Source organism: Chiloscyllium plagiosum, chromosome 29 (assembly GCF_004010195.1).
Source record: "Chiloscyllium plagiosum isolate BGI_BamShark_2017 chromosome 29, ASM401019v2, whole genome shotgun sequence".
Lineage (NCBI taxonomy): Eukaryota > Metazoa > Chordata > Chondrichthyes > Orectolobiformes > Hemiscylliidae > Chiloscyllium > Chiloscyllium plagiosum.
The window spans coordinates 1082832-1109209 of record NC_057738.1 but is presented as its reverse complement, the minus strand read 5'-3'; the positions used below and the strand labels follow the sequence as shown (position 1 = coordinate 1109209).

The 26378-nt window shown below is 40.3% G+C and overlaps 1 protein-coding gene across 3 annotated transcripts in view; it reads right to left on the bottom strand.

Annotated features, from left to right (window-relative positions):
* gcm2 (glial cells missing transcription factor 2) overlaps positions 1-14447 on the bottom strand; it is a 51863-nt gene extending 37416 nt beyond the window's left edge. Inside the window, exons 1-3 of one of the 3 annotated variants that reach the window (XM_043719021.1) lie at positions 14126-14447; positions 2108-2292; positions 984-1236 (exon numbers count right to left, since the gene is read on the bottom strand). In XM_043719021.1, the coding sequence (XP_043574956.1) occupies positions 984-1236; positions 2108-2200 (346 nt within the window). In that variant the 5' untranslated portion in view covers positions 2201-2292; positions 14126-14447. Of the gene's footprint in view, positions 1-983; positions 1237-2107; positions 2293-2869; positions 3297-13010; positions 13209-14125 lie in introns of those variants that run through there. The other 2 variants (XM_043719020.1, XM_043719019.1) reach the window with 2 other exon arrangements.
* Between the last annotated feature and the right edge of the window lie 11931 nt (positions 14448-26378).

The following is a 26378-nucleotide window of genomic DNA, read 5'->3' as shown; positions in this document are numbered from 1 at the left end:
ATAGTGGGGCAGGATTATAAAACACAGACTGTATAGCAAAAGATCACAGTCTCATAGTGTCAACCTGGTGTTGTGTGATTTTTAACTTTGTTCACCCCAGTCCAACACTAGCACCTCCACATCTAGGGGAGAATAATAATTACTTAAATTTCTTCTGATTCATTTAGTTTTAAGGAGAAGCTAATAATTTCACTGTGGCTATTATATGAGGGCAACTGTAATCCAAGGTATGGAAGGAGTATGATTAGAAAGTGAAGAAACATCTCAAAGCATAGAAAACTGAGCACCAAATCAAAAATCAGTCCAAGTCTATCTGCTGAGAGGATACAATTTTAGAGCAGAGAAAGAGATCTCTGAAAAAGCAACTTCTTCACATTATGTATTCTATTAAGATAGTTTAGAAGATCCTACTGCACCACATCTAGTAAGTTTTCTTTTTATTTAGTGGTTTCAGTCTATCTCCATCCCTTTCTTGATGTTGTATCTTTCCTTCCTCCCACCAAATCTTTGTTTTGTTTTCAAACAGCCCCCATTGCTCTTTGGTGAGTGGAATATTTGAGTAACATTCTACTAGCGAGAAGGGCAAAAGCAGCAGATGTGTGGGAGCGCCACCTTTCTCTTCTAAGCTACACACCATACTGGGTTAAACCTTTACATACTGGGTTAAACCTTTACCTTTACATCTGTTGGTCAAAATTCTGGAATTCTCATCCAAAAAGCAATATGGCTGGTCCTAAAGCCCACGGAGAGCAGTGGCTCAAGAAGTGAGCTCACCACCTTCTCTTGGGCAAATAGGGGATGAACAATAAATGATGACCTAGCCAGCTGCCCACAACCTTTGAACGAATATTTTAAAAGTACTTTCCAACAGGCATTCCCTTTCCTGATGCAAATCTAGTTCAGTCTGTTAGATACTTGAGCTCTCCTACAAATAATTTTATATTAATCCAACAATATACAATGCCAGACTGTGGGTTACTCACTCTGCTGTTTTTGACGAGCTTTGTCACAGATAGCCGGTCTGAGCTGTAATTTGCTGCCATTAGGCAAGGTGCAGTTTCTGGCGCAGATCACCACTCCAAGGCAGGACTTTTTCAGGATCTGGCAGTTGTGGTTGTTGGTGTTCCTCATGGCCCAGCCGCTAAGGTGCCTCTGCGCATTTTTATCATCTGCAGTGTAAATATATCGCACATAGCCATCTGTCCATTCCTGGAACGTATCAAACTGCTTTATGTCCTGTCAGTTACACACAAAAAAGGATTTATTTTCAACGATGGAAGGCAGCAGAGAACCAATATTATATGAGAAAAGCAAACGTGGACAGATCTTTTCTGAACTCCATACCACAGGCACACTTATTAGACCAAATTTAGACCATGACTTGATCAATTTTAGATCTATTTATTTATCAATCTGCGATCGCTCTAAACTAAATCTAAACGATCAAATTAAAACCGGCTTACATGTGTTTTATAAAAGGATGTCTAAAATTTATTGCAAATTTTATTAAATTGCAATTGTTGCAGTTCAGAACATCCGGATCCAGTCCGAAATCATAGTCTTTCTTTTTAAACTACATTAGATTTCGAATTATTGAACATGTTCGAAGGGACGAACTGAATTACCCGCCAGTAAACAGCAAATGGACATTATTAAGGCGGAAGCCACCAGCTCTGGACCTTCTGATGAAGGGTCACTGGACCCGAGAAAATGTCACAGATGCTCCCAGACCTGCTGAGTTTCTCCAATTATTTCATCTCTGGAAAGATCGTACTTGTCTGAACTGAATTTTAGGACGAGTCTGATTCTGTCTCTACCCCAGAAGTTAACTATTTCAAAATGTTTCCAGTTTAACTTTTGAAATTGAACTGAAAAACATTCAGATAACGTCCTTTGAGATGAATACAACATGCACAATTATATATATTTTTAAAAGAAGCACAAAAAAGTAAAAGCAAGTATTTTCCAAATTGCTCTCCTCGACCAACTTCAGGGATTTCAAGATCCGTTTAAGGAACGATATTTCACTGTTAACTTCCACCAATCCAAGTAGAAATACCACATGTGAACGCGTTCTCTTACAAGACGAATATTTTACAAGAGTTACCTGGGGCAGTTTGGGGTCGTTAATGTCCCAGGTGATTTTCATCCCGTAAGAACACACACAGTCGGCATCTTGGTACTGACTCCCTTTGGACATTTTTTTTTTCTCTGGGCCAGGAATCAGCTCCACTCAACGACAGAAGGTGACATGGGCTGGCCTCGGACTCCACTCGCACTCCGGTTCATGTACTGCATAAAATAAACGGCAGGGTGAAGCAATCGTCAGAGATACTGGGGGTAGGAATTAACGGTGGCTAACTAAACACGGAATGAGAAAATAAAGTTTAAAAAAGTTTGACAGGAAGTGCTCGTGTTCACGGAAATTGGCAAAACGTAGGCATTTGAATTCCATTTGATGCCGTGTGGAGTGAAGAAGGTTTCGCTGTAGCGCACCCCGCTGTGCAGTTCTTTATCTGAAACCTTGGATCAATGAAGACGTTCTGAACAGTCACTAGAACCTCGCGCTGATACAGGATACACGCTCTTTCTGACACGGTTGGGTAGGAGTTGAACACCAGCACTAGCTTTCATGTCAGGTGAACCGTGTTGGTGACCTGCGAAAATAGCCTGTTCTAATCTACACGTAGACATTCAGTCAGTCACACAAGGCCCGCCTGCCTGCTAGTGTGTCAAACACTGCAGTCTATAGAGACATAATCAGCCGCAAAGCGAGCAGGAATTAACCACAAATTCAAGGTTAGATCCCACATCAAAACAGAATTAGCAGGGATCTTGAAATGGCAATGTAAAAACATTTGTAACTTACTGGAATTCTGATACGATACGATTATTTATTCCTTAACAGCCAAAGTAAAGCATTAATAGCACGGAAGTCACCATGCCCTTCCCAAACGGTCTGTTGACGTGGACTATACACAGATGTGGTGAATTTTAGATAAATGTTTAAATATTGTGAAAGTACCAATGAAAATGAATGTCCGTTGGTTTCACAGTAGACCAAAGTGTAATGTGAGGTATATAATTGATTGTTGGGGCGTTTCCGATTATTTTATAGGTTATTTTGAACTGGAGATGACACCGTACGTCTTAGTCATCGGGTGCTTGTGGTATTTTTGTTTCTTGTAAATCTGAGTTCATTGATATGGATAAGATGCAAGATACAGGTTGTCACAAACTAAAAAGGCGAGAAATTGGATTTTTCCACAGTTAAACTTCTCCTTTAAAAGGTTAGATAGATATCGATTTTTATTTAAAACCGCACAATTGAAAAATAGAATCAATTAAATTTATTCAAGTTGTTTGTTAACTGGGAACTAGTACTTGAAAAATCAGTATGTATTAATTAGAATATTTAAATAACATCAAACGGGGTCAAGTGGAGATGAGGTGGAAAACATTCCTCATGCACAGAACGTTGTGCATTTTGAAAGTAAAGGGTGTTTTGCCCTTTCCCTTATTTATATAACAACATTGCTAAACACTGCTTCACTTTGTCTGATTAAGGTAGGAACCTTTCCGAGTGTAATGGATCAAACAGAGAAATAAGCAAACCCGTTGTCTAAATGTTTTGTGTAAACCTCAGATTTTTCAGTTTATGAATCAGAAAACCTGTTCTGACGCAGTAGCCAAACTTGTTCCTACATTTGAGTTTGGCAGAACATTTATGAGGTAGTCTGCATATCTAAGTGAAACTATGGACTATTCACGATTTCTTTAGCCACTAAATAGCATGGCTCGTCCGGTTAGATCAGTTGGCTGAACAACTGGTTTATAATACACTGTGGGTTCGATTCCTCCACCAGCTGAGGTTACCATAAAGGACTGTCCTCTCTAATCTCTTCCCTTGCCTGAAGCATGGTGACCCTCAGGTCACATCACCATTAGTCGCCTTTCCCCAACGGGAGACCAGTCCTATGGTCCGGCAGGACCACGGCAACTTTACTTTTGAAACAGAATGTCGAGGTTTTATTTAAAATAAATGAGGAAAATGTGACCAATGAGAGGAACATTGAATATTCTGCAGTTAGTCCTGAATTGGGTGATCATATTCCACGAAATCGTTGCAGACATTCGACACGAACATTGAACAACTCCGACCCAAGCTCACGCCCTACTGGCGCGAAAAGGTGACCAGGAAAGAGAAGTCAGAGCGTTAACTTCTGAATATTTCGTGATCTGGGTTATCTTCTGTATTAGTCTGCTCGCCGATCTCCTTCAAGGAATCTTCACAATTTACGTAAAAAATAAACAATTATTTGCCTCAAAAATACTGATCATTATTGAACAAAATACTAACCAGTACTCACACCAAATTGGATCAAAGTTGAACCCAGGATAAAACAATATTTTTGGCCAAGAAATTTTAACGGATACTGACCCCAAAATTAAATCAGAACCAAGTATATGAACGTACCCCGGATACTGAGGGAAAAAAAATCCTGAAAGGCAAGATCCTCTCTAATTTAACCAAACAATGGAACCGAGCTCACAACCTTAGCATACAACCACAACATTTTCATTTGCCAAATACCACAAACATCCAAGCGCTTCAGGATTCCAGCCATGTGTCTGACTCTAATTCGGGAGTACACTAGGTTGGGAAACATCGTTTTTGGTCTTCGTCTCATTAGTTAAATAGCATCGATTCAATTTGACGAAACAATAGCAAAACAAGGAAGCCTTCTTGAAACAGAGAAAAAAAATCCTTCAAGGAAATATACAAGGAAGTGACCTCAATTTTATGTACAGTAAACTGCCACCCTGCTCAAATCTAAGGTAGTTGTTATAAATAAACCCATCTTGAAAAAAATAAATTGGCATCGCGCTGTTCTACAGCATCCTGAATTATTAACGATTTCTTGTAAATCGATGAGCTAATATTTCCAAGTATTTTAAATTCTGGAACAATCAAATTCGTCGAAGAAGGGAGAAAGCGATAAGCCTTTAAGATCTTATTGCAGTTACCGAAGAGGTAGGTGAAGGCAGTTCCAAACCGCGCAGTTAATAAGCTCTCCTAAAAATACAAATTTAGGCACATCACTTTCGCAGCGGTATCGCATCAAAAGAATAGGATAAGAGGAAAACAAAATTTTACCGAACGTGAAATGTTTAAAGCCTTCAATTATGGGATTGTCCTATGGCAGCAAAATCGTTAACTGGTGACATGAGCAAGGAAGCATAAGAATTCCATTAAACGCTTTCAAAATTATATTGAAAAATATATTTCGTTCTGTATTTAAGCTTTAACATAAAGTATTGAGTCACATCAGTTAGTTAATTGTCATATCTTTTGTTCTAAATAATTTAGAATTCTGGTGCCAAAACAGAGCTGTAAATTGTATGCAGGTGACGATAATAATAAACAGCACAAAGTCGAAACTATCAAAAGTAATTCAAAATGTTTCCTCACTGAGATAGATTAATATCAGTACAATGAAAGCAAATGGAAAACATATAAATTTTCAAATATTTGGAATTTTCTACAAAAAAAACGGAGGTAGCTAAGATTAATTAAAGATTTGTGTATAATTTTTTTGCTAACATCATACATTTTAAACCTCATTGCTCTGTTATTTTAAATGAAAGGAAATTATGAGCAACATGTTTTTGTATGCACCTTTCCAAATCAAACTAGTAATAATATAATACATTGAAGAGTTTACAACTGTGAGAATAAAACTTCAGCAAAGACCAAAGAACAATACTGCACAGGAACAGTTCTCTAAGCCTGCACTAATACACTTTGCCTTTCCATATTAAACCATGTTCATGTATAGGATCCTTATCCCTCTATTCCCTTCCTATTCATGTATTATTCCAGTTGCTTCTTAAATGCTGCTATTGTGTCTGCAGCCATCACCTCCTCTGGCAGCACATTCCATGGACTCACTATTCTTGGAGTGAAAACTTTGCCTCACACATCTCTTTCAAACATCTCCCTGCACCTTGAGCCTGTGTCCCCTAGTAATTGTCCCCTCCAGCCTGGGGAAAACCCTTATACTTGCCACTCTATCCATGCCATTGACAATCTTACAAACTTCTATCAGGTTGCCCCTCAACCTCCTGCGTTCCAGTGAAAACAAACCCAGTATATGCAACCTTCATAGCTAGAACCCCCCATACCAGGCAGCACTCTGGTAAAACTTTTCTGTTATCTCTCCAAAGTATCCACTAACTTCTGGTACTGTGGTGACCAGAACTGTGTGCAATATTCAAGTGTGGCCTAATTAAAGTTCTTTAAAGCTGTAGCATAATTTGCTTATCCTTATACTCAACACCCCTTCCAATGAAGACAACCATGTCATTGTCCTTTTTTACTTACTTATCTATCTGTACTGCCACCTTCAGTGATTAGCCTGCACACCCAGATCCTTCTGCATAGCAATACTCCTAAGGGTTCTGTCATCCACTGTAAGTAATTTCCATCTGTATTTAATCCTCAAAGATGCATCACCTCACATTTGTCCCAATTAAACTCCATCTGCTATTTTCTACCCATGCCTCCAGCTGATCTGTATCCTGCTGTATTCTCTGACAATCCTCCTCACTATCCGCAACTCCAGCAATCGTTGTGGGGTCAACAAACTTAATAATCATACCAGCTGCACTTTCCCCCAAATCATTTATGTAGACTGTGAACAGCAGAGGCCTTGGCACCAATAGTCACAGCCTTCCATTCCAAAAATCATCCGTCCACCACCATCCTCTATCTCCTATGACTAAACCAATTCTGTATCCATCTTGTCAGCTCAACTCTGATACCATGTGACTTCACCTTTTGTACCAGTCTGTCATGAGGGACCTTGTCAAAGACTTTACTAATGTCCATATAGACAACATCAACTGCTTTTCCCTCACCAATCATCTGTGTCACATCCTCAATCAAATTAGTGAGGCATGACCTTCCACACACAAAACCATGTTGTCTTTCACTAATATGTCCATTTGCTTCAAAATTCATGTAGATCTTGTCCCTGAGAATCTTCTCCAACAGGTTCTCTATCACCGATGTGAAGCTAACAGGCCTGCATTTTCCTGGATTATCCCTGCTACCCTTCTTAAACAATGGAACCACATTTGTTATTCTCCAGTCCTATGGGACCTTACCTGTAGCCAATGAAGACACAAAGTTATCTATCAGTGCTCCAGTAATATGTTCTCTTGCCTCCCATCAGGACCCATGGAGTTATTTACCTTAATAATTTTTAAGATACTCAACACCTCTTCCTTTTTAATAGCAACTTGGCTGAGAAATTCAACATTTTTTCCCTGAGATCATCCTCCATCAATTCTTTCTCTTTGGTGAATACCAGCACAAAGTATTCATTTAGGACCTCACCTACCTCTTCTAGCTCCACACAGATTCCTCCCACTCTTTCCACAGCTACCTCTTGTTTTATCTATTTATTTTATCTATTCTCCTCAATCCTATTTGTTAATGACTTTTCATGACCCCTTATAACCCTTCTAATTCCTTGTTTAAGTTCTTTCATGTACTTAAAGGGCTTCCTCAGTTCCCATCCTCCTAGATTTATGCTTCCTTTTTTATTTTTATGAATCTCATAACATGCCTGGTCATCCAAGGTTCACATAACTTGCCATACCTAGTCTACATTCTCGCAGGAAAGTGCAGCCCCTGAACTCTTCTCATCTGCCATCTGAAATATTCCCACATAGTCAATGTGGTACCCTCAAGCAGCCACCTCTGGTCAACATTCTCCAGTTCCTGCCTTACATTGTTACAGCTCATCTTCCCCTAATTTAACACCCTTCACCCGAGGACTGCTTTTATCCCTATCCATGAATATCTTACTCATTATGATCAGTACTCCCAAAATGCTCCCGACTGAAAATTCACTTATCTGAATGGACTCATTTCACAAAACCAGGTCCAATATAACCCTTTTCTCCCCACCCTCCTCTAGCTTATCTCTCCACGCTTCAGGCTCTCTGCCTTTATTCCTGATGAAGGGCTTTTGCCCGAAACGTCGATTTCGCTGCTCCTTGGATGCTGCCTGAACTGCTGTGCTCTTCCAGCACCACTAATCCAGAATCCAATATAACCCTGTGTCAAGAAAGCTGCCTGAAAGGTCCTTTCAAATTCTGCCCCATCCAAGCCCCGAGCACAAGTGAACCCAAGCAATATAAGGGAAGTTAAAATCACTCACCACAACAACGCTGTTAATTTTACCTTATTCCAAAGTATGTCTACATATTCTCTCCTCTATCTCCTGCTGGCTATTGTAGTGTACCCCCAGCATTGTGATTTGACCTTTCCCATTCTTGAGTTTCACCCATACTGCCTCAGTGTTCGAGTTCTCAGATGCATCTTCCCTGGGTAGAGTTATGTGATGCACCTTTACCAATAATGCAACCCCTCCATTGCTTTTCCATTCCCTTCTATCACATCTGAAACATCTAAATTCTGAGACATTCAGCTCCCAGTCCTGTCCCTCTTTCAGCCAAATCTCCACGATTGCAATAATGTCACAGTTCCAAGTTGTAACCAAAGCTCTTATGTTACCCATCTTGCCTATCATGGCTCTTGCATTGAAACACATGCATTTGAGACCACCTCCCCTGCCCTTTCCAGCAGCATTTCCCTGTTTGTTCCTGTTCTTAGTCATATTTGCCTTGGTTTCTACCTCTCCCCCAATTTCTGTATCTCCTGCCTCCTCCTCTGGTTCAGCAGATTATCAGTCTAATCTGAACATTGAGATAAGTTACTTTTCAAAACATGCTCCAACATAATCTTTAAAGCATGCACAGATCAAAATATTTATCCTAGAGATCTGGAAACATAGGCATTTATTAACAAGTCACAATGCAGTAAAATGGAACTGCATGCATCTGCATGTTTGAAACAAAGAATTTCATCTTCTAAGTTTAGTGGTCTGAAGTCCAATATGAACAAAACTAATGCTAAGCTGTTGACTGTAAATCACAGTCAATTTGGGGTGGCATGATGGGCTCAGTGGTTAGCACTGCTACTTCACAGCATTGAGGACCTGGATTTGATTCCAGGCATGGGTGACTGTTTATGTGGAGTTTACACATTCTCCCCATGTCTATGTGAGTTTCCTCAGAGTGCTCTAGTTTCCTCCCATAGTCCAAATATGTGTAGGTTAGGTGTCCATAATGTCCAGTGATGTGCAGGGTAGGTAGCTGTGGTAAATGTGGTGTTATGGGGAGAGGAAGGGGACTGGGTCTGGGTGGGATGCTCTTTGGAGGGTTGGTGCAGACTCGGGCTGAATCGCCTCTTACCACATTTTAGGGATTCTATGATTCCAAGTATGTTTAAATTTGAACAACATGCATTGTATTTTTGATTGAATCCTCATTTATATATCATTTAAATTTAAATGCTGAAGTCATGCATTCTCCCTGCAATGAGGAGACATGAATTTTGAGAAACCTTGCAGAACATCTTGACTTAATGATCAAATTCTTTTGTGAATGTCATGTTTCAAATATGACATATTTCAGTACACAGATTAGATTAATCAGCTTCTGAAGTTTTATTCTATCATCCTACGAGGTCATCTAAATATTTGGATATGCAACTCCACCAGTGTAAAGCACTGTTTACTGAATGTTGCTGACTGCTCCCATGGATATGCAGAAATCTGTTCAGGGCACTCTGTGTTCCTTGTATCTGTATTCCTTTTGTTATATCATAACAGAGAGTCTGCAGTTCTGTATGCTCTTATAACATTTAAACACTCAGTACAATGGTTGTCCAAAGCTTAACTGATCCAGTCTAAGACTTAACAATCTCTAAACTCTGTTTCACAATGAACCATGAATTGTACTGCATCCTGGAAACTGACTGTTGCCACTTGCCACAACTGCAATCAAGATTTGGATATCATTCCAAACATATAATAACCATTGAAAAGAATTTGTGCCTCACATCACTTATATTATATGAAATAATTTTTTTAAACATTCTTATGGAAGCAAAAGAAAGGACACTGAAATTTGTATTCATTATCCTTAATGTATATTCAGAGAAGTACTTCTCTTTCCACAGATGCTGCTTGATTTGCCCCATTACAAGAGATAAATTATTCGAGAGAGCAAATTTAATTTTCTTCAAAATAAGATAGCAGAAAGCGTTCAAACTTAGACTACAATCCTAATGTTTTCCAATGAAATGACATTGTTGAAACACCATGAGTCTTTACTATAACTGGGAGAATATATCATCTAAGTTTGAACTAAGAGACAACACCATTTATATGAAATAAATACAGAAATGATCGAGAAACTCAGTAGGTCTGAAAGCATCTGTGGAGAGAGAAACAGAGTTAATGTTTTGAATCTAGCATTTTATGTATTTGTTCCAGATTATCAACATCTGCAGTATTTTGCTTTAATATCTGACAAATGGCCCTGAATTAATACCTACAAATTGAAAAAGTTATTTATAAACTTCAGGAAGGGATTATCTTAATGTATACATAAAATGTATACCTAGGTAATACATTTTGATCCTTGGTCATACTTGTTCGTAAATATTGATTTGCACCACACTGAGTTAAATTGAAATTCAGCAAATGAATAGAAAGCCAAAACGAACACAATCAAATTTTTACACTACTTTTCCTATTCATCCCTAATGACTTATAGAGTCATATAGAGTATTACAACACAAAAGGAGGTCATTCATCTCATCAAACACATGTCAGCTCTTTGTAGAGCATCCTCTCAGTCCCATTACTCTAATTTATTGCTATCATGTGGTCTCACCAGTGATTTATAGAGGAGTAGGATCACTTTCTTGTTTTATACTCTATGCCTCTATTTATAAAGCGAAGGATTCTACAAGCCAGCTTAACAACTGTTTTAACTTGCCTGACCACCTTCAGATAATCATGCATGTGAGCATCGAGATCTCTCTGCTCTAACATTATCCTCAAAGACTGAGTCTGTATTGTCTCTGTGTTACTTCTATCAAAATGCATTATCTCATATTTCTGTACATTGAAATTAATCTGCCAGTTGTCTGTCTATTTGGCTGACTTGTCAACTTTCCTCTGAAGTGTCTCAGCATCGCCTCATAATTTATGATTCTTCTTAGCTTAGTATTAAAAAAAGTACAAATAAACCTTTCACAATTCTATGCTGACTGTCCTTAATTAACTCAAGACTCCAAATACTTGCAGATTTATTTCTTGGTTATTGTTTCTATCTTTGAATTCTTCTGCCCTATCTTTGGAACTCCCTGACCTAGAAGGCTGTGGACGGGGAGGTTTAGATTACTTACAGTGTGGAAACAGGCCCTTCGGCCCAACAAGTCCACACCAACCCGCAACCCAAACAGACCCATTCCCCTACATTTACCCCTTCACCCAACATTACAGGCTATTTAGCATGGCCAATTCACCTAACTTGCACATTGTTGGATTGTGCGAGGAAACCGGAGCACCCGGAGGAAATCAACACAGAAACTCCACCCAGAGAGTCGTCTGAGGCGAGAATTGAACCCAGATCTCTGGCGCTGTGAGGCAGCAGTGCTAACCACTGAGGTATTGAACGTAATCAAAACTGAGATTGATAGACATGTTAAAAACATCAAGAGATACAAGGATTGTGCAGGAAACTTGTGTTAAAGTAGAGGATTATCTATGATTTAATTGAATGGTTGAGTGGGCTCAAAGGGCTGAATGGTTTACTCCTGCCCCTTTCTCTTATGTAAGCAGTTGTGGATCATAGATTTTAACCTGACCAGCCAGTAATTATTAGAAATGGTGTTTTACTATATCTTGGCTAAGGATACACATTTGCCTCTTTCTATGGTATTTCTTCAAAACCTCGGGAATATTGGAAGCCCTTGTATCATCTTCTTCATTTAGCACCTTCACACTCGAACGCCAGCCATCTGGACCAGATGTCTTATCTACTTTAAACATAATAAACCTTCCACTAAATCCTTCCAATTTTTTTCATCCCATTCAGTACCTCTAGTGTCTCTGCTTTTCATTCTTAATAAGTACCAATGGAAATTACTCATCAAAAATTCTAACCTTGCCCTGTGCCTCCCTATTTGCCCTTAATTGGCTCCCTATTACTTGCAATTTGAATGTTAATATAAAACTTTTGGCTCCCCTTTGAAGGTGACTGCCATCATATTCCCACATTGTCTTTTAATCATTCGTGTTTTTCTCCTCAGTGCCCTCATCAGTTTCATGTATTTGACCCTGATTCTTGCTTGAACAGTTCACCTGACATGCATCATATTCCCCTTCTTTCTGCTTACTAATTCTATGGCTTTGAATCCCTGGCTTTCTACCCTTGCTGGAACATTACACTTTGCACCTTAAACCTCTTCTTTCAAGATCATCCATTGTTCTATGAGAGCTTTTTTTTAAACCCCCTCTCAACCTTTGCTTCTGTTTTAATCTAAGATCCCCTCTTATCTCGTTCAATTATAAGTTCTGGTTTAGATCTTCCCTTCCTCTTCCCCATTACTAATCTAAACTTTATGCTGCAATGATCACTCTTACCCTCCGCAAGCCACTCCTTTAATGTAAGGAAACACATGCTGATTTTATATACTGCATTGAGCTTAACAAACAGTTAATATGTTTTACTGATATTGACTAGGTCACCTGAATAAACTCTCCAGCTCTTTATTGAGAGTTATTCAATTTTCTGTGTTCACATAATGCAGCAGGCAGGACACGACTTTAACATTTTGTCTGGTAGACTACAACATTGCACGCCCCCAGCGGTATACTCAAGAATCAAATCTCTGGAGTGGAACTTCAACCCAGAATGTATTGATGTACAGGATTGAACATGACCACTGACCAAGGTTAGTGATCTATGCAATATAAAAGCTGGCAATTGTTAGCTTAGAGTTACTGCTTCATTGAAGATTGTTGGCGTTACTTCAATATTTTTAAAACAGGTGATCGATTTAGGAAAAAAAAAGTCTTTACCTCGCTAAGTATGGCACATAGTAGCATCGATGACCGGAGGATTGGTCAAAGAGATTAGTTAAAATGAGGAATGCGAGGTAGGGTCTCAGAAGCCTGTAGGTAATTACGGAGGTTAGGGCCGAGCAGCTGAAGGCATCAGAGATGAAGCGATTATATTTAAACATCCGCAGGAAGCCTGAATTAGAGGGACGCAGCTATCATAGAGGGTTCGGGATTGGGGGAGTTGGGGAGAGTTGTATCGGATGTTTCTTTTGGATGGGACTTCACTCAAAGCTGCCACCTTCCGGAGCCCAAAGCTTTACAGGAATCTCGCTTCGGATGCTTTCGCTGAAATTCGAGAGGTTCCAATAACAACTCTTTGGTTCTTTCGTAATTTAGTTTTGTTCTAACATTGGGAACCAATTTTTGTGTGATCCAGTGGGAATAACGTCTTGTTTCAGATTGTATTCTCGACACGGAAAAGACGGAAATACATTAAGGGCGCTCATCGCCGATATGATCAGTTATATGTCAAAACGGGGTTATTGTCCCGAACCTTCCTCCCGCAAGAGAAGCTCACATTGAGACATGGACCGCAATTGTGTATTAGACGGAATCCGAATTCTCACACATTGCACCGTACTTACCCCGGGAATTTGAATAATATGGGGAAGAGTTATGCTGTTTTAAAAGGTTACTGGATCCAGTTAAGTCTGCCTTTCCCCCATACCTGTAAGTTTCGCCAGTAGTTTCTGTTTCAGATTTCTAATATCCATAGTGTTTTGTTTTAGTTTGGAAGAATTACGCTGCCCGTCCCCCACCCAGAATGTGACCCACATTGATCTCAGTGTTGGAGAGTTGGGCCCGATATTTTACAAACGTTTATCCCCAGACTCTCCCGCTGCTAATTACGGACTTAACATAATTGGAGCTGTGCCGAAAAGACGGAAAACAACATTTAAAAAAATCTGGGTAATTGAGATCCTCATAAGATATATCTGCAATTACATGTTTTAAGTGTGGAGATATAGGCAGGAACTCGGATATACTCTGCAGAACAATTGCCGAATTATAAAATTCTCTATTAACAAAATATCCCAACATAATATTAAAGATGTGGTAATACCAAACCTTACCTTGAAATGTTACATCCGCTTCTCCGTTAGATTTACTGAGGTATAACCGCAATTTGTGACGATTACCGGGAAAGGAAGCCATTGTTTTAGGAACACGAAGCAAAGTTACTGGTCCTCAGTGACTTGGCGATTCTGATATTTCAATCGAGCTTTTGAAAGTGTTCAGTTTCTATCGTAACACTAAAATGGTTTGTAACCAAGCTGTAGCAGACCATAAAGAAAAACTGAAACTTTGGGGGGAAAAAATAACAGACGAATGCAACAAAATAAAACAAAGAGCGGCTGATACGAGGGACCTGGAACAAATCAACACAGACATTACTGGAGAGTGTCAGCAGCATCTGTGGGTAAAACAGTTAACCTTTCGAATCTAGTGATCCTTCTTCAGAAGTCTAAACATTAACTGTTTCTCTCTCCACAGTGCTGTCAGACCAGCTGAGTTTCTTCAATTTCTGCCTGTTTGTTACGAAGGAACGCAATATTAGCTTAAATTTTGACAAGTTTAGGGAGACAGAAAATAAAATTCATGCCTGAACCGGACTGCCCGGAGGAATAGTGTTGTCAGACTAACTTTCTAACAAGTTTGAGCACTGAGGCAATACTACATCGTAACGATAAATATCAGGATGCACAGCACATAGATCGTTTCCCGGTAAGCTAAATACAATGGGACTGACATAGAAAGGTAGGGAGGAAATAAAATGATTCGACCCAGGATCTGAAGGTAGGAAATATCCAGGTTCTTACTCTTGCGTTTCATTGAATTATATACTTTTAGAAAACTTTGATAGTTAATATGAATCGAGCTGAACTAAGATGATTTCTAGATATATAAGTAAACCTGAGAATGATCGAGCTTTTTTATGTAACCAAAAACATTACAGGGGCCGGCATTTCCAAATGTTAATCACTTTAAAAATGGAAAATATTGGGCAATTTGAACAGTAAAACTTTGAGCATTGCGCGTACGATATTAATCAGTGAAAGAGGTGTAAGTGAATGCTGGATGCTGGATGCTGCAAGCTAACTGGGTTGGGATTCCGATCAAAGAAGCGCCGAAATTATTCGCAGAAGAAGCAAAATCCATCACCGTCAAAAGTTCAAAGTAGCAGGTTATCGAATTCATAATGTTGGCATTGTTTTTTTTCATTTGATTCATGTTCACTTTCAAAGTCTCTAGTGCCCAGAGAATATTTAAACCTTTTGATAAATATTATATTTACAGAAGAGCTAAACTAGCGAAAATGGTGTGTGGTTTATCTCGTTTTTCACGCAAACGACTTTTCTTCATATCATTGTATTTTAAACCGTCGTTATTGAAACTAACCGAATACATTGGGGGGAGAATTGGAACACAAAATCAGCTATTAAAAACTCGTAACCATTTAGGACGAGAGAGGGTAAATTCAGGAAAGATGTTCGCAACGAGCCATAAGTCCAGAACCAGGGGTCACGGTTTAAGGCTGAGTAAGCCATTTAGGACTAACGTGAGGAGAAAGATTGAATGTTTTCAACACGGAATTAGACGTAGATCTTCAAGACAAAGGGATCAAAGGATATGGCGAGAAAATGGGAACAAGGTACTGAATTGGATGATCAGCAATGATCATACTGAATGGCCGAGTAGGCTTAAGGACTCACTAGCCGACTTCTGTTCCTATTTTCTAAGTTTCTCGGAAGCAGTGGTAGAAACAGCCACAATGCTGCTGGAAAGGGAGATATTCGATACATTGCCTAAAATCAAATAATATTTTAAGGAATCTCCAAATGGACGAAAGTGAGATAGAGGGAGAAAAATGTGTCATGCTCTAGATAAAGCTTAGAGCCCAGGGAAGGGAAAATAATTTCACCAATGGTAGAACAATTAAAATCAGGATCAGAGCGGAGATGCAGATAACCTACGGATTTCTTGAGCTAGGGGAGATTACAGAGTTGGGAGAGACATGAAGAGAGGAATTTGAAACAAGGATATGATTTCTAAATCAGGATGTTGTTTGACTGGGACCCAGAGTAGATCAGTAAGCACAGGGCTGATAGGTCTCTGTTAGGACCTGCAGGTAGCAGAGTTTCAGTTGCCCTCAAGTTTATAAAGGCTAGAATCTACAAGATTAACCAGGAGTCAGAAGTGTATTAGGATAACAGAGGACTGAATAAGGATTTCAGCAACAAATGAGTTGTGAAAGCGACAATTTTGGGCAATATTAGGTAGATGGAAAAAAGGGTTCATAAGTCAATCAAGAAGTGAAAGGGCAGACTCTCATTTATACCAGAAATGTTGGTAACAGCCACACCAGCACAAAAGACAGGAAATGTTAAATATAAAATGGAGCTGTGCCCAAAGCAACTAACTTCTATGTTTTCAGCAATCTTTTCCTTCAGCTCAAGATTTAATTAATGCAGTGGATTCAGTCATAAATTTGGCCATGCACCCAATATGAAATTGAGAGATGCTGCAGATTCCATGGCTTACCTTAGGGTATTTTATTATGTAAAAGGCAATATACAAATAGAAGTTCTTAATTCATCAAATTACACTCATCCTTTTAGTCACTTAGGCAGGTACCATTATAAAGCATTATCAAGTCAAAATGTGTTCAATTTCCCCCAATAAAATGACTGTTACATATTAATGAAACTATTAAATGGTCCAGCATATCTTTCTCAAGTCATTTTCAGTTACTCACAGGAGGAAGACCGGACACTCCAATCAAATACAAATATATATTTTGTGGTGAACCCAGTTTTGATAAAATTATATCAAATTAGCATTCTCAAATACAGCAGGTTTTTTTCAATAGAAAGAATAATTGAGACAAAGTCATTCCAATGTGTTACATGAATGCAATGTATCATTACAGCTACAGAGCACTGAGTAAAGCAGGCTCAGAGGGAAATAAGTGAGATGGAGAGACAAAGTGGGAAATTGAAATATCAGATGAGTAGATCTTAATAAAAAGATCAGTTGAGGTCAAGAGACCAGATTGTGGGATCCAGATAGAATTAAAATATTGAAGCTGGAAGAAAAGATCTGCAGTATAGGGAGACCAATAGCTCAAGAGATGTTAGAAATGAAGATGTTGGAAGAACAGCTCAGTGCTGTGTGACCTTGAAGTTTATTAAGGTGAGGCTGTACTGGGATAAAGCTGAAGTGTTCGCAGAAAATAAATTCCACTGGAATTGCTTAATTGTGCATGACTGACAGTTCTATTTCAACTCAGCTGACCATACAATATCCGAAGAGGTGGTGCAAGCAGGCAAATTGGCAACATTTAAGTGTAATATGTATGGTTACATGAATAGGGAGGGAGTAGAGGGATAAGACTGAATCCCTCTACTGCCCTTAGTAGGTTTGTTTTTTAGTTTAGTTAGGGCATGATGATCGGCACAGGCTTGGAGGGCCGAAGGTTCTGTTCCTGTGATATACTTCTCTTTGATCTGTTTGGTCTTTGACTTAGTTTAGCAAATCTTGGCAAATGCTTTTGAAGACATTAAAAAAACTTCAGAATGTGTTCAGCTGTGTTAATTTATGTTAAGCTAAGTTAATTTAATGGGAATTAAATGAAGTAGGAATTTACAATCAGATAGGTTTCATGGCCTTTACTGTTAGAAAAGCTGCAAGAAATTAACACATATTACAATTTAGTAGATACATACGCATGCTTATTTTATGTTCTTGTTTTCATAGTTTATTTAAGAATGTTGATTAATTAATGTCTAAAACAAAGTCTAATATGATAGATTCATAGAGTCATAGAAATGTACAGCACAGAACTGATACTCTAAATTCGAAATTAATCTCGTCCCATTTGCCAACATTTGGCCCCTATCTCTCTAAACTCATCCAATTCTTATAGCCATCCAGATGCCTTTTAAAATGTTATAACTGCCATCTCCTCTGGCAGCTCATTCCATTCACACACTACCCTCTGCATGAAAACATTGCCCCTTAGGTCCCTTTAAAATCTTTCACCTTAAACCTACACCCTATAGTTTTGGACTCCCCTACCCTGGGGAAAAGACCTTGATTATTCACCCTATCAATGCCCCTCATGATTTTATAAACCTCTATAAAGTCACCCCTCCGCCTCGACACTCTGGGGAAAACAGCCCCAGCCTATTCAGCCTCTCCCTATGGCTCAAATCCTCCAACCCTGGCAGCATCCCTGTAAATCTTATCTGAACATTTCAAGTTTCACAACATCTTTCCTATAACAGGGAGACCAGAAATGAATGTAACATTCCAAAAGTAGCCTAACCTACATGTTCTACTGCCATAACATGACCTCCCAACCTCCATACTCAATGCTCTTACCAACTAAAGCAAGCATACCAAACACCTTCTTCACTACACTGTCCACCCATGACTCCACTTTCAAGGAACTATGAATCTGCACCCCACAGCCTCTTGTTTAGATTAGATTAGATTACTTACAGTGAGGAAACAGGCCCTTCGGCCCAACAAGTCCACACCGCCCCGCCGAAGCGCAACCCACCCATACCCCTACATTTACCCCTTACCTAACACTACGGGCAATTTAGCATGGCCAATTCACCTGACCTGCACATCTTTGGACTGTGGGAGGAAACTGGAGCACCCGGAGGAAACCCACGCAGACACGGGGAGAATGTGCAAACTCCACACAGTCAGTTGCCTGAGGCGGGAATTGAACCCGGGTCTCTGGCGCTGTGAGGCAGCAGTGCTAACCACTGTGCCACCGTGCCGCCCACTAAGTGTTCAGCATTGCCCCTTAGTGTTCAGCAACACTCCCCAGGAGCTTACCATTAGTGTATAAGTGCTGCCTTGATTGGCCTTTCCAAAATGCAGCACCTCACATTCATCTAAATTAAACTCCATCTGCCACTCCTTGGCCTATTTGTCCATCTGATCAAGGTCCCATTGTACTATGAGGTAACCTGCTTCGCTGTCCACTACACCACCAATTTTGGCGTCATCTGTAAACTTATTAACCATAACTCCTATATTCACATCCAAATCATTTATATAAATGACAAATAAAAACCTGTGTACCCAGCCTCAATTCTCGCAGCTGGTTACAGGCTTCCAGTCTGAAAAGCAACTCTCTACTGCCACCCTCAGTTTCCTCCTTTTGAGCCAATTTTGTATCTAACTGGCTAGTTCTCCCTGCATTCTATGTGATCTAATCTCGCCATATGGAACCTTGTTGAACATCTTGTTGAAGTCTCTCTACCGTCATCAATCTTCTTCGTCACTTATTCAAAAACTGAATCAAAAGTGAGATTAAGAGAGCCAATAGGCAGTGTGTTCCCATTAGGGTGAAAGGTAAGGTGAGTAAGGAATGCTGGATGAGTAAATAAATTGAGGTTTTGGTCAAGAAAAAGAAGGAAGTATATGTCAGTTATAGACAACAGAGAGCAAGTGAATCCATAGAAGAACATAAAGTCAGTAGGAGTATACTTAAGAGGGAAATCAGGAGGGCAAAAAGGAACATGAGATACCTTTGGCAAATAGCGCTAAGGAAAATCCAAGGGCAAAAGGGTAAGTAGGGAGAAAGTAGAACCCCTCAAAGATCAGCAAGGCAGCCTACGTGTGGAACTACAAGAGATAGGAGAGATACTAAATGTGTATTTTGCATCAGTTTATATTGTGGAGAAGGACATGGAGGATATAGAATGTGGGGAAATAGATGGTGACATTTTGAAAAATGTCCATATTACAGAGGAGAAAGTACTGGATGTGTTGAAATGCATAAAAGTGGATAAATTCCCAGAACCTGATCAGGTGCACCCTAGAACTCTGTGGGAAGCTAGGGAACTGATTGCTAGGTCCCTTGCTGAGATATTTGGATCATTGGCAGTCACAATTGAGGTGCCAGAAGACTGGAGGTTGGCTAATGTGGTGCCACTATATAAGAAAGGTGGTAAGGAAAAGGGAGGAAACTGTATACCGGTGAGCCTGATATCAGTTGTGGGCAAGTTGTTAGAGGAAATTCTTAGAGAGAGGATGTACATGTATTTGGAAAGGTGAGAACTGATTAGTGATAATCAGCATGGCTTTATGCGTGGGAAATCATGTCTCGCTAACTTGATTGAGTTTTTTGAAGAAGTAACAAAAAGGATTGATGAGGGCAGAGCAGTGGATGTGACTTATATGGTCTTCAGTAATGCATTCAACAAGGTTCTTAATGGTAGACTGGTTAGATCACATGGAATACAGGGAGAACTGGCCATTTGGATATAGAACTGGCTCGAAGTTAGAAGGCAGAGGGGGTGGTGGAGGGTTGCTTTTCAGACTGGAGGCCTGTGTCCAGTGATGTGCCACAAGGATCACTGCTGGGTCCACTGTTTTTGTCATTTATATAGATGATTTGGATGTGAATATAGGAAGTATAGTTAGTAAGTTTGCAGATGACACCAAAATTGGAGGTGTAGTGGACAGTGAAGAAGGCTACCTCAGACTACAATGTGATCTTAATCAGATGTGTAAAAACAATGACTGCAGATGCTGGAAACCAGATTCTGGATTTGACTGGTGCTGGAAAAGCACAGCAGTTCAGGCAGCATCCGAGGAGCAGGAAAATCGACGTTTCGGGCAAAAGCCCTTCATCAGGAATACAGATGGGCCAAGGGCTGAGGAGTGTGTAATTTAGATGAATATGAGGTGCTGCATTTTGGAAAGGCAAATCACGGCAGGACTTATACACTTAATGATAAGGTCTTGGGCAGCATTGCTGAACAAAGAGACTTTGGATTACAGGTTAATTGTTCCTTGAAAGTGGAGTCACAGGTAGATAGGATAGTGAAGAAGGCATTTAGTATGCTTACCTTTATTGGTCAGAGTATTGAGTACAGGAGTTGGGAGGTCATGTTGTGGCTGTACAGGACATTGGTTAGGCCAGTTTTGGAAGATTGTGTGCAATTCTGGTTTCCCTCCTATTGGAAGGATGTTGCGAAACTTGAAAGAGTTCAAAAAATTTACAAAGATGTTGCCAGGGTTGGAGGGTTTGAGCTATAGGGAGAGGCTGAACAGGCTGGGGCTGTTTTTCCTGAAGTGCCGGAGGCTGAGGGGTGACCTTATCGAGGCTTATAAAATTACGAGGGGCCTGGATAGGATAAATAGACAAAGTCTCTTCCCTGGATTGGAGGAGTCCAGAACTAGAGGGTATAGATTTAGGGTGAGAGGGGAAAGATTTAAATGGGACCTAAGGGGCAACATTTTCACACAAAGGGTGGTGCAGATATGGAATGATCTGCCAGAGGCAGTGGTGGAAACTGATACAATTACAACATTTAAAGGCATCTGGATGGGGAAGGGTTTAGAGGGATATGGGCCAAGTGCTGGAAAATGGCAATGGATTAATTTAGGACATCTGGTCAGTATGGACGAGTTGGACTGAAGGGTCTGTTTCCATGATGTACATCTCCGTGACTCTAAAGTAGTGACATACAATTTCCCACACCCACAGTCATGTTGAATATCCCTGATGAGTCCTTGCCTTTCCAAATACATGTAAATCCTGTCCCTCAGAACCCATTCTACGAACTTACCACCACTGAAGTCAGGCTAACCAGTTTACAGTTCCTCAGGTTTTCTTTATCACCTTTCTTAAATAATGGTACCACCTTAGCCAACCTTCAGTCTTCTGGCACCTCACATGTGGCTATCGATGGTACAAATATCTATGTAAGGGGCCCAACAATCACTTCCCTAGCTTCCCACAAGCCCACAAGGTTCTAGAGTACACCTGATCAGGTCCCAGGGATTTATCCATCTTTATGCATTTTAAGACATCCAGCAACTCCAGCTCTGTAAAATGGACAATATTTAAGCTATGGCAATTATTTTGCCAAGTTCTCTAGCTTCCTTATCCTTCTCCACCATAATCACTGATGTGTAATACTCATTTAATGTCTCACCCATCTCATGCAGTTCCACACACAAGCGGCCTTGCTGATCTTTAGGGGGCTCTACTCTCTCCCTAGTTACTCTTTTGTCCTTAATGTCACTGTAGAATCTCGTCAGACTCCCCTGAATCCTACTTGCCAAAGCTATCTCATGTCCCCTTTTTGCCCTCCTGCCTTAATGCTCTTGTAGGAAGTTACTCGATCCCTCCTGTCTATACCTGACACATGCTTCCTTTCTTTTCATGACCAGAGCCTCAATTTCTCTAGTCATCTGGCATTCCCTACACCTACCAACCTTGCCCTTCACACTATTAGGAACAGGAGAAAGCGAGGACTGCAGATGCTGAAGAAGGGCTTATGCCCGAAACATCGATTCTCCTGCTCCTCGGATGCTGCCTGGCCTGCTGTGTTTTTCCAGCACCACATTTTTCAACACTATCAGGAACATACTATCGCTAGACTCTCGCTATTTCATTTTTGAAGGCTTCCCACTTTCCAGCCACTTGTGAATATCCACATCATCCCCATTAACTTATGAATGTTCTTGCCTCATACCATCAAAATTGGACCTCTTCCAATTTAGGATTTTAACTTTTAGATCAGGTCAATCCTTTTCCATCACTATTTTAAAATGAATAGAATTATGGTCGCTGGCCCCAAAGTGCTCCTCCAGTGACACCTCAGTCACTTGCCCTGCCTTATTTCCCCATAGAATGTCAAGTTTTGCTCCTTGTCCAGTAGATACATCCATATACTAAATAAGAAAATTTTCTTGTACACACTTAACAGATTCCACTCCATAAAAGCCTTTAAATCTATGGCAGTCCCAGTCTATGCTTGGAACATTAAAATCTCCTTCCATTACAACCATATTATTGTTACAGACAACTGAGATCTCCTTACAAATTTGCTTCTCAATTTCACACTGACTATTGGGGGTCTATAGTACAATCCCAATAAGGAGAAAGTGAGGTCTGCAGACGCTGGAGATCAAAGCTGAAACTTTATTGCTGGAACAGCACAGCAGGTCAGGCAGCATCTAGGGAACAGAAGATTCGACGTTTCGGGCACATGCCCTTCTTCAGGAATCAGGGCCTGAAGAAGGGCATGTGCCCGAAACGTCGAATCTTCTGTTCCCTAGATGCTGCCTGACCTGCTGTGCTGTTCCAGCAATAAAGTTTCAGCTACAATCCCAATAAGGTGATCATCCCTTTCTTATTTCTTAGCTGCACACAAGTAATTTCACTGGATGTAGTCCCCAGAATATTCTACCTAAATACAGCCATAATGTTATCCCTAATCAAAAATGCCAGTAATCCTCCTTTTTTGCTCCCTTTCTATCTTTCCTATTTCATCTACACCCTGGAACATTATGCTGCCAGTCCTGGCCATCCCTGAGCCATGTCTCTGTAACTGCTATAACATTGCAGTCCCATGTTTCCCAACCATGCCCTGAGTTCATCTGCCTTCTCTGTTACACCTTTTGCATTGAAATAAATGCAGTTTATCAGTCCTACCTCATTCTTTGCTTTGTACCTGCTTGCGACTGTTTAGTTTGCTCCTTTTCCCAATTGTACCAGTTTCAGACTGATCTCCTTTCTCACTACATCCCTGGGTGTTCCCCAACCTCTCCACCATCACTCATCTAAATCTTCCCAAGTAGCTCTAGCAGATCTCCTTTACAGTATATTAATCCCCCTCCAATTCAGGTGCAGCTGTTCTTCTTATGCAGGTCACTTCTACTCCAAGAAGATTCTAATGATCTAAAAAAGGTGTATCCTTCTCCCCTGCACCAGCTCCTCGGCCACACATTCATCTGCTCTATCCTTCTATTCCTACCTTCACTAGCACGTGGGAATGGGAATAATCCAGATATTATTACCCTCGTAGATATACTTTTTAATCTCCTGCCTAATTTCCTACATCCTGTCCTCAGAACCTTGTCCTTTTCTCTTGCCTATGTCATTGGTACCAACATGAACAACAAATTCCTGCTGGTCACTCTCCCCTTTGAGAATATTTTTCATCCTCTCAGAGATATCCTTCACACTGGCACCAGAGAGACAACATAGCAGTCTGATATCTCACTGTTGGCGACAGAAACATCTGTCTGTGCCTCTGACTAAAGAATGCCCTCTCACAATAGATTGCTTGTACTCCTCATTACAGTAGAGCCAGTCTTGGTACCAGAAATCTGACTGTCAGTGCTACATTCCCCTGAAAGTCCATCACCCCATACATTTTCCAGAACAACACAATTGCTTGAGATGGCAATAGCCACAAGAGACTCTTGCGCTATCTGCCGACCTCTCATATCTTCCCTAGAGGGAACTCATCTACCTGACTGTATCTGTGGTTTTTCTACCTTCCTGAAATTGCCATCCATCACAGCCACTGGCTCCTGTATATTCCTCATTGCCTCTTACTGCTACATGAACCAATCCACGTGATCCCATAGGATGCACGACAGAACACACTTCCTGCAGACATAATCACTGGGAACAATAAATTTCTCCTTAATCTCCCACATTTGACAGGAATAACACGTCACTCTACTAAAGGCCATCTTTGCACCTTAACAATTTACAGACCCAGAAAATAGCACAGTTTTACTGCTCTAAAACATTGTTGTAGGATAACTTAGTCCCTACATTTTATATTTTTAAAAAAATGTTATTTATTTTTACAAATTACAGTACAATGGCTCGAATGATAGATATTGCTGCCTCACCGTGCCAGGGACTTGGGTTCAATTCCACCCTTGGGTGATTGTCAGTATGGAATTTGCACATTCTGCCTGTGTTACCGGATAGAGAAGGGGTGTATAGGTCTGGGAGAGAACGTTTTTCGGAGGGTTGGTGTGGACCCAATGGACTGAATGGCCAGCTTCCACACTGTCGGGATTCTGTGATTATATTCCATGATGCTTTGACATTATCACCATACTTGAAAGCACAGAACAGTGCTAATAGGAGTAATTATCAGTATTATGACAATACTATGGCTTTAGGAGGGGTATGTTGTCCTTTCTTTTGAAAATGAAGAGAGGCTAAGTCAGAGGTTGCGAGTGATTTTCTCCAAGCCAATAAAATAAGCAGCTTGTGAGGCCTTGGAGAGTTTTTATTTTAATTGGAATAATAGAAGCAGCATGAATGGGATGGGTTAAGCTCTCACAGAACTCAGATTTTAGTTTAACCTTCAGTAGCTGTTGGGGTTTGGAAACTGCTATACTTCTGTTCCTGCTACAGCAAAACACTTGAGTTTTCACCTGATACTCTTCCTGCCTGGACTGGAGGATTGCACATAAGACAACGTATTCCATTAAATTTGCCTTTACCAAGTGTGTGTTTCTGGAATGTTATTATATTGGAACAGTTGTTTGGTAGTTATTATTCTGTTAGTTTTTCAGTAGAGTTAAATTATTTCAATTCTTATTTCTTTTGTTTGTATTTTCACTATAGTGTAAGAATAAAGTGTGTTTTGCTTCAAACCTAGTAGTTTGACCAAATTGCATCTGGAATACATTGCCTTACACCTGCCTTTAAAAATTAAGAAAAAGTTGGTATCTAGTCTACCTTATTAATATATTGTGAGGGTGTTTGGTCTGGTCCATAACAGTCTGACTTTCTCTTTGCAATCTGAAATCAGGTCCAAGATGGCAACAAGGAGGAGCTGGTGCTTGTCTGCTCTATCAATTCTTGGTCTGTTTTTTTGTCTCCTCTTAGTTTTTTTTATTATTTCTTCTTCTCTATCAGTGATGAATCCTGACCTCTGGCGATGACTCCTGGCCTCCAATGACTGGCAACCAGTGTCTTGGCATCGCGGCCTCCTGACGTGGCATGACAATCTTCTGGCCTAGTGCAGTGCTCTCCCATAGTGGCCTAACAACGTGGCACCCTCCTGTCCTAAGACAGCAGCCTCCCAGAGTTGCATGGCAACCTCCTGGCCTGACACAGCAGACTTCCGGCATGGTGTAGTATGATGACCTAATAGCCTGGCGTAGCAGCCTCCTAGCGTGGCATCTTCCTGGCCTGACATGGCGGTCTGTAGTGATCTCCCAGTCTCATGACATTCAAAGTGAAGCCTGGTGCAGACTGGAGACTAGGTGCCAGTGTAGGCTGGGTTGGAAAACCATGGTTTAGAACTTTTATTTCTGCAATACTGCAAATATTTTTCTATTTTCTAAGATCTTGTAACTAAAGAAACTGTATCTCGGTACCTTTGTACCTAAGACGGTGCCATAAGTGGCGACATATAAACTTTTCACTATATTCATTGAGTATATGTGACAATAAAGGCTAATTGTAATTAATGTTTTCAGGAGTTGTGAGGGCCTCAGAAGCTGTGAGGGCAAAATGATATTCTAGTC